The 9,867-nt window shown below is 42.7% G+C and overlaps 1 protein-coding gene across 1 annotated transcript; it reads right to left on the bottom strand.

Moving 5' to 3' along the window:
- Positions 1 to 2,520: 2,520 nt before the first annotated feature.
- On the bottom strand, positions 2,521 to 9,520 carry LOC311025295 (protein phosphatase methylesterase 1-like; the record flags this gene model as incomplete). The annotated part of the gene is made up of 9 exons (XM_084028146.1): positions 2,521 to 2,647; positions 5,495 to 5,560; positions 5,711 to 5,801; positions 5,934 to 6,088; positions 6,518 to 6,569; positions 7,296 to 7,353; positions 7,492 to 7,576; positions 7,815 to 7,919; positions 9,429 to 9,520. 9 exons carry the CDS (start codon positions 9,518 to 9,520, stop codon positions 2,536 to 2,538), a joined length of 816 nt encoding a protein of 271 aa, XP_083884272.1. The 3' UTR covers positions 2,521 to 2,535.
- Positions 9,521 to 9,867: the final 347 nt, after the last annotated feature.

Raw genomic sequence — 9,867 nt, 5'->3', positions numbered from 1 at the left:
AGGTAGCCGTAATATTTGTTGACACACTTGTTCAGTTTGTTGCTTTGTTACATATTCGCCACCAGTGCACGTTTTCCATCCTTTAGGCGTGTGTAATCTAGCCGCTGAAGTAGCTGTGATCATTTTAAGTTATTAAATGATTGAAACTTACCTGGACTCAGCGTGCTTATGAACCAGCAGCAGCGCGTCACACAAACATACAGGACCTCATCCTCTCAAACGACTTTAATGACAGGCAAGTCGTTACATTTGTCAAAAAAAAAAAAAAGTCAACAAGAAAGCGATCGCTCACAGCGCAAAGGCATCAACGAGACGCTCAGTAAGAACTGCGGCTTCAAACAAATGTAATAAATGTGGGTATTATCTGTTTCATATTTGACATTTTCACAGGCTTTTATTCTGAAACTGTACATCAGAATGTTTTGATACTTATGGGTCACACTACCAGGTCATATACTATAACTCTGAAGTGGAATTATTCCTTGATAACAGGACGTTTCCTTTTAAATTGAACCCAAAATCCTGTGTAATATGTCTCATATTTGACACTTTGATGGGCTTTTATTTTGAAACTATACATCAGAATGTCTTGATACTTAATGGGTCACACTACGGGGTTGTATACTATAACCCTGAAGTGGAATTAGTCAGTGATGACAGGGCATTTCCTTTTAAATTGAATCCAGTCATATTTAATTTGTCTCATATATTTGTCAATCATATTTTGAAAAGGCACAAGCTAAACAGTTACTCAATGTCAATGCAGATTAATTTATTCCAAAACAAACAGAAACAAATACAAACATGAATACAACTTCATATGAACAAAACCAAAACTGCCCTACAAATTCAGAGACAAATGGAGAAACCAAACATGTGAGTTGCAAGAACGATACGACCGAAGAGCTAGAATCACAGATATTGCTGACTTCATTGAAAGGCAAGTGGAAATTATGACAGATCCTGTGTTCGGCAATATACAAGACTCTCAACCAATAACTATGATTAGAGGAACAAACAAACCTAAGCCACAGTTTCGTCCTGGAAACAAGGGGAGCAGTTTTGCTACCACTGTAGGCCCTCTGGAGAACAAACATCTGTCTGCAAGGAAAGAAAAGGAAATTGACCAAACGGGAAGGAGAGCATGCATCTGCTGTGGAGGAGGACACACGTTAGTGTACAGATGGGAAGAATGCCTCACGAGAGGAAAATAGGCTTCTTGAAGGAAAATGGCATCTGTTTTGGATGCTTGTGTACAGGGCACATCAGTAAAGATTGCCGCAAAAGGATTTCCTGCTCAAGGTGTAGCCTTAAACATCCCACTGTACTTCACAAGGAACCCGTTAAAGAATCCGAGCGGACGCAGAGGAGCCCAGAGCTGCGTGTTGATAACGCACTGATGTCGAGTGGTCTAACAGGGGCTGGAGACCAGGACTGCAAACTGCCTATTGTACCAGTACAGGTTAAATCTAATAAAGGAACCAAAATTGTTGTCACTTATGCTTTCTTGGATCAGGGGAGCACTGCTGTGTTTTGCACTGAGAGCTAAATGCGAAAGCTCCACCTCACAGGGAGGAAGGGCCGCATTCTCCTCCGAACCATGGGCCAGGAGAAAGTTGGAAGCAGCAACATTGTGTCAGGACTGGAGTTTGCAGCACTGGAGGGGGACCATTTTCTCGAGCTGCCAAGAGCTTACACGCAAGAGTCCATGCCTGTGAACAGAGAATATAACAGAAATATTCCGACTGAAAGGGATATTAAACAATGGTCATATCTGAAAGACATTCACTTACCTCAGATTGATGCAGGAATAGAGCTTCTTATAGGAATCAATGTTGGGCTGGACTGTCAATGGTCCACTGACAGGAAACAGTGGAGATACTGTCAGCATTGATGAACAACCTGCAATGTCAAGAGAGGATCAAAGATTCTTGGAGTTTGTCACCAACTCAGCAAAACAGGTGGAGGGGCATTACCAGATTTCATTGCCTTTAAGGAACATTGATGTCAATATGCCAAATAACAAAAGATTTGTTGAGCAGCGTTTGTGTTTTCTGAAAAGAAGGTTTAAGAAGGACTCAACATTTCATACTGAGTATAACACCTTTATAAATGACCTGGTGGCTAAAGGCTATGCTGAGAAGGTGCCCAAAGAGGAGCTGGACCGTGGTGATGTGCAAAATTGTGTTTGACTGTGGAGCAAGATATCAAGGTACATCATTGAATGCTCAACTTCTACAGGGCCCTGATCTTACCAGCTCTCTGATCTTGTGATCATGGCCCACATTGAATCCATGTTCCATCAGGTACAGGTGCCTCCTGACGACAGAGACCTCCTCAGGTTCCTCTGGTGGCCAAACGGGGATATGGAGCAACTACCTGCTGAGCATAGGATGAAGGTGCATTTGTTTGCGGCGACATCATCTCCCAGTTGTGCCAACTTCGCTCTCAGAAAGTGTGCAGAGGACTATGGGCATCACTACAGTGAGGAAACAGTGGAGAAACTAGTGCACTGCTTTTATGGAGATGATTGCCTCATGTCAGTGGCCACGGAGAAGGAAGCAGTGTTGCTTTACGGGAATCTGGTCTCTTTGTGTTCAAAGGGTGGATTTCTCTCATAAGGTGGTTGAGTAACAGGCCTGGAGTGCTGGAAGCCATCCCAGAGAATCACAGAGCAAAAGGTGTTGAAGGGTTGGACATGGAGCTGGACTCGTTACCTGTGGAGAGAGTGCCAATCGGATTAAAGAGAGAACACACATTTTTCTCATTGTCCATCCAGTCGACTGTGTCTCCCGTCTCTTTTCCAGTGTTTGGCTAATTTTGACATTTGGAATGCTAGAGGTACAATCTTGGACCTGGTAACCCTATTCCCCCTTTCTCCCTAAGGGGCACATCATTTACTCAATTTGATTCATGCTTTTTTCCCTTCCCAGAGAAAATGTTTCACTATATTATCATACCTCCTAAAAATGTCACATATTGCTCTTTGTAGGAGCCATATTGTGTCACTGGTGGATTATTTGTCTTTTGATTTGTTTGGTCTGGTTGTCACGGTGATACACAGGGCTTGGGTCACGTGCACGGGGGATGATTGCCGTAGGAGATATAGGGAACTGGATCACCTGCACTGGGGGAGGAGAGAGAGGAGTGTAGGTAGCCGTAATATTTGTTGACCACATTTGTTCAGTTTGTTGCTTTGTTACATATTCGCCACCAGTGCACGTTTTCCATCCTTTAGGCGTGTGTAATCTAGCCGCTGTAGTAGCTGTGATCATTTTAAGTTATTAAATGATTGAAACTTACCTGGACTTAGCGTGCTTATGAACCAGCAGCAGCACGTCACACAAACATACAGGACCTCACACAGTACACTGTAAGACTTCCCTGTAAATTTACAGTGAAATTCTAACGGTGAAGTACTGTATTACGATTGTACAGTGTATTGCTGTGAAAGCAAAGCATTCTGGGAGTCATGACGCTTGCTCAAGCATCCCAATGGTCAAATGTTTCTTTTCACAGTTATTTACTGCTTACAGCTGAGAATCTCTGGAAAATAACGTGATCATTCATATTTGAAGTTTGAAGGATAATCATTAGTCAGAGCTGAAATAGTCATTCTTAATTTGAAATTTTGTCTTGTATATTTTATACAGTCTATAGTTGATGCGTAAATATTTAAAAGTTGCACTTATTTTTTTCGAGTTGTGACCGTTGAGCACCACAGTTCGTCTGCACTGACGTCGCGGCAGCAGCAGCAGCAGCCTCCAGCGCAGGAAACACCGGAGAGAAGACACCGAAAGCTTGGATTTATTAACGTTACGTGTCTAAGTTTTACCACCGCCAGGTTAGCGTCCAGTAGATTTATTTGGTTTACTATTTAGTCATTTTTCAGTGACTGTCGATAAAGACGGCGCCTTAAAGGAGAAATCCGGTCATTTTTGACCCCATTTCCGTTGTCCTCAGGGTCATCCCGACTTATTAGAAGCAAAAAACCCGACAAAAATTGACGTTGCCTAGCCTGAGATCTGTACCTGCCTGGCAGCCTTCCAGACTCGCTCCAATGCTAACCCATTGGGGCACGTTATATCTGCTTTCCTGGGCCTCAGAAAACAATTCCAAGACCTATGCAACACAGGTTGGGTCCGTACGAGACACCACGGCGCTCGTTTAGCTCAAATAGTGTGGCAAAACGACATGAACATGTGTGTTTTAGCATGAAGTTACTCACCTCAAATCACCCCGTAGACATTAGCAGTAGATAGCCGAGCGCCTGTCGTCCCTCCCAGTCACTGCAGAAACGAAAACGTTTTCCTCGTAGTTTTGATTTTGTATCCATAAGGAAACGACCGAGCAGTGCAGTCGTCATGTCCGTAATAAATCCATGAAGCTGTTATATCCATATGTATGACTATGTTACAACATAGCAACGATAGCTTCAGCTAGTAACGTGCCGGGTGCTCGTTATCACTCTGTTGTGTCTCTCATCACTCTGTTGATGAGAGACTGCAGTCTGCACACGCGTCACGCGACACGCGACTCCCACTCGTGCTGTCAACACAACTAGCCTACTGAGACTGCGTGAGATTTTTTGTGGCTGTAGCAGGTTCAACTGTCACACAGGCTAAGCAATCTTACTATGTAAGCTAGCGCTAGTTACACTGTCATATGGACATGAAGTTTGTCACTGTATTGGCTTGAAAACAGCTCCCGAGTGAGGACGTCGGGAGACGGGAACTTGCGCGAGACTTTTGGCTCCCGGCTACTGTTTAGCTGTAAGCAGTCGTTGCTATGTTGTAACATAGTCATACATATGGACATAACAGCTTCATGGATTTATTACGGACAGGACGACTGCACTGCTCGATCATTTCTTTATGGATACAAAATCTACGAGGAAAACGTTTTCGTTTCTGCGGTGACTGGGACGGACGAGCACCCGGCACGTTACTAGCTGTAAGCTATCGTTGCTATGTTGTAACATAGTCATACATATGGACATAACAGCTTCCTGGATTTATTACGGACAGGACGACTGCACAGCTCGGTCGTTTCTTTATGGATACAAAATCAAAACTACGAGGAAAACGTTTTCGTTTCTGCGGTGACTGGGAGGGACGACAGGCGCTCGGCTATCGACTGCTAATGTCTACAGAGTGATTTGAGGTGAGTAACTCCATGCAAAAACACACATATTTATGTCGTTTTGTCACACTATTTGAGCTAAACGAGCGCCGTGGTGTCTCGTATGGACCCAACTTGTGTTGCATAGGTCTTGGAATTGGTTTCTGAGGCCCAGGAAAGCAGATAAAAGTTGCCCCAATTGGTTAGCATTGGAGCGAGTCTGGAAGGCTGCCAGGCAGGTACTAGGCAACGTCAATTTTTGTCTGGTTTTTTGCTTCTAATAAGTCGGGATGACCCTGGGGACAACGGAAATGGGGTCAAAAATGACCAGATTTCTCCTTTAACGTACAGATGAGAAGCAGAGAAGACATACTTTTTCACCTGGCCTCCCATTGACACTCGTGCTGACTCCATGTTTCGAATCTGGCCACTCTTCACACTGACGGCAAAGGAGAAGCAACACAGGGGAAATGCTTTCAGCGAGGTTCTTTTCGGTTTTAGTAAATAATGTGTATGACACTATATGCTACCATTAACCAAATTGCAGAGTAGTATATTTTAGTCCAATCATACATCGAAGCAGGTTTACCTCCACTCAATGGCATTCTCCAGAGATTTAAATGTCTTTGGCCGACTTCTGAGGAAATTCTGCATACTGTTCAAAGCATCCATCGCTGTGCCTGAATGCAATAAACAACAATCACTTGACATGAATACACCGATTAATACGGAGATCATTTGATTTAATTACGAACATTTATCATGTAAATTAAGCGTCATAAATAGAAAAATATCTGTCTCCAGTTAGTTACCTTCTACAACGTCAATGACACAGAGGCCAAGCAGGGATGGTATATGGTTGGCAGCGGCAGTGTGAACTGCAATGGCCCCACCCATGCTGTGTCCAATAATCATGATGGGAGGTGGGCTCTCCCCATAGAGCACCTCCACCACTTTGCCAATGTCCCTTTTGAAAGAAAAGGCAAGAATAACCGTTTTACATTCCTGTCATGTGTCAGTGTTTCTGTGTGTACAGTCAGAGACCTCCAGACAGAGTGTATAACGACTAATCATTTCATTTTCATTTTAAAAGCATATTTATCAACTCATTCATCTAAATGCACACCATCACAAGAATCCATACAACTCTCAAATGACTTTCTTCCTTCTGGACTGAGCCGTGAAAGCAAGACCATACAAGGATGCACCAAACATACCCTGCCTTTAGGTGGGAAGCTGCACGGACGTAAGCTGACTGTGTGTGTGACTCGATTCTGTCGGCTGTCCTGCAGGATCATTACTGTCCCCTCAGGCTTCCCATATTTTTCTGTGATTCAAGGCCAAGCTGTGGAGAGTGAGTGCGTATGTTATATCAACTGCACACAAAGCAACTTACTTGGCCATCGTGTCCGCAGAGAGATCATCAGGATTTTTCACTTTTTTGTCACCTATAGGTAATGAGAGAAGCACATTTTACAACTTGTTCCACCAAAGAAATGAAGATGCAATGTATAATCTCTATAAAAAAAAAAGTGCCTGCATTCATATGCAGAACCTTTTGGTACAGGAAATGTTCTGGTTCCCGTTTGTAGTCAGTGACTAATCACATTGGCAGGCTTTGGATGATTGCAGGTAAACAATCCATGGGAAGAGCAAAAAGGGGAACACACTGGCCGAAGTGCAATCAAGGCTTTAACTTTTTATTGGTTTAAAATTAGCTTGTTAACGTGCTACTTGTGAAACAATCCAGTTGAAAACGTCATCTCTCAACTCCAACTCCAGTCTCGCATCTCAAGTTGCTAATCGGACTGTAAACAATGAGCAACACACAGAAAGGGAAGTCTTGACTCTGGATATCTGCAGGTTAATCTAGCTAGCTAGCCAATCAGTTCTGAGATTGTGCACAGAACAGTGTCTGTGAAATAAACGCAAAACTACAATATGTTCTAGAAATAGATCAATGTTAAGGGCATATTACGTTATTACAGAATGCAAATGGTGAGCTAAAATCATGAGGATGCAGTGATCAACATTTTATTTTTTTAATTCATTAAGTAGACTATTTCCCATTATAACTAAGCAAACTAATACATCTCCATCACAATCTCAATTTCCTAAACTATAAATAAAATATGTCTAGTTACATGTTGTCTCCCGTGACAACCTTTATTTACCATGAGCTCGAAGGTCCATAGCCACCACCCTGCAGTTGATCCTGCTGCATATGACTGCCTGCAAAGACACATACGGAAACCATTTAATCAATCAAGTAGCGTATAGCAAAGACGCTGAAATTAAAGAACAGCTCCATAAATATTCTATTATGAACATGCACTGAGTTTCTAATTCGTTATGAGGTATTATGCTCACAGTGAACACCGCCCAGGAGAGTGCAGAGTGTCCTCCTCCATGAAGCAGAAGCAGCTCAGGACCATTGGCTCCACTGCAGAAAATTCTGAAAATGTTCAAGGTAGTCAAGGAAATTCAGAACATAGCCGTGCAAGAATTAGCTGCTCAAAATACAATACACATGAATTGCATAAAGTGCTAATTTTCTACACTAAGCTGAAGTTAGACAGCACACTGGTCTCAAGAAAAGGCTAAATCTGAAATGACCTAGTTGGCTTTGAATGCTCTGGGTGATTTCCACACCAAAAGTGTCAAATATGATATAAATATTTTCTGACAAACACAAGAAGGATATATCTTTGCCATTTTCATTTTCCACCTCAACATCTTCCATGGTTTCAAAGTAGTGACTCCAGGGCAGGGGTGAGAAATCTCTCTTCCGTCCAGGTCTGTATAGAAAAAAAGAGCAAAAGTGTAAACCAATCTCATATTGCAACAGGATAATTAAAACGGTCAAATGCTACTACATTGAGTCCCAAATAGATTAAAGAAGATACAGATTAAAGATTGATGATGGGACAAAAGTAATGCAAACAATAAATTGTGAAATTCAGTAATATATTATTATTATATATCTATTATTATAGACTGGTTACCTGTCTGTCTCCACATGTCAGCCCTGTGATAGACTGGTTACCTGTCTGTCTCTACATGTCAGCCCTTTGATAGACTGGTTACCTGTCTGTCTATACATGTCAGCCCTGTGATAGACTGGTTACCTGTCTGTCTCTACATGTCAGCCCTGTGATAGACTGGTTACCTGTCTGTCTATACATGTCAGCCCTGTGATAGACTGGTTACCTGTCTGTCTCTACATGTCAGCCCTGTGATAGACTGGTTACCTGTCTGTCTCCACATGTCAGCCCTGTGATAGACTGGTTACCTGTCTGTCTCTACATGTCAGCCCTGTGATAGACTGGTTACCTGTCTGTCTCTACATGTCAGCCCTTTGATAGACTGGTTACCTGTCTGTCTCTACATGTCAGCCCTGTGATAGACTGGCGAGTCCAGGGTGAACCCTGACCATCACCAAACAGGACGCAGACATTAGACCTGTCTCTTTGGAGACCACTCACCCTTAAATTTACATTAATATCTCCAGACACTGCTTTTCGTGTAATGAATGCTCCTGACATATCTAAGCTCATGTCGGTTAACATAACGGATCAAATAGTTTAACCTAAAATACATAATTATTGTTATAATGCTTAGGTTGCATTCCAAAGCTACGTGCTAAAACTCTGGCATCCATGGCAGCAACAGCTAGCTTAACTCCCGCTAGCTAACGCGTTGGCTTCAGCAGGCCTTTGAACAAACTGCGGAGACGCAGAGAGCATCGGTGGGATGGTGGAAGCTATAAAAAGTAACGTTAGACAGCACGCTAAATCATCCTGCTTCACTGCCATCTACTGGATATGAAATCAACTACAACACACCAGTGTTTACAACATGTCTTATGATTTGAAAATGCTCTTAATGTAAATGATTTGCCCACTGAAGATTGTGCTCATTGTTAGAACTCCTTCAATTTGGTTCTTCATAGGAGGTGACTGTGAATTACTTTGAAATGTGGAATGGTGATGTTTTTATGTGAGTTTGCGCTTGAAACTTAAAAGCTTGTAACTTGCCTGCGTTCATTTGTACTCTCCAAAAGTAATAGCTTGTTAATAATAATTTGGAAGCTAACTTTGACGGCCAACAAGATTGTTTGCCTGTAGCACATAGGCCTACCTCTGGTAAAGCACTACTCACCTACTAATGCTCTCTTTTGTTTAATTTCCTTCCTGAGAGGCTGCTGAGCCCCTCACACGTTGGAGGGTTTCATCCCCACTCCAAAATGCCACTAATACGAAGCAAAATATCGTATTAGTACGAAAATATCAAAATATCCTTCCTACAATGACGCAGCAATGCAGATTGCGTCATTGGTCTGATCCGAGCTGGTTTCGAACCGGTGAAGACCGGGCCAGAGTCTCCTGCGCATGGGCATTGCGCACCTATTCTTTAAGCACCTGCTCTTACCACTCGGCCACCGCGCGGTGGTGTAGTGTACTGTCACTAGAACCTTTATTAACCATGAGCTCGAAGGTCCATATGTCCTGCTGCTTATGACTGCCTGCAAAGACACATATGGAAACCATTTCATCAATCAAATAGCGTATAGCAAAGACGCTGAAATTAAAGAACAGCTCCATAAATATTCTATTATGAACATGCACTGAGTTTCTAATTCGTTATGAGGTATTATGCTCACAGTGAACACCGCCCAGGAGAGTGCAGAGTGTCCTCCTCCATGAAGCAGAAGCAGCACAGGACCATTGGCTCCACTGCAGAAAA

This window comes from Eutrigla gurnardus (genome assembly GCF_963514095.1).
Source record: "Eutrigla gurnardus genome assembly, chromosome: 15".
NCBI lineage: Eukaryota > Metazoa > Chordata > Actinopteri > Perciformes > Triglidae > Eutrigla > Eutrigla gurnardus.
This window is presented reverse-complemented; position numbering and strand designations above follow the sequence as displayed.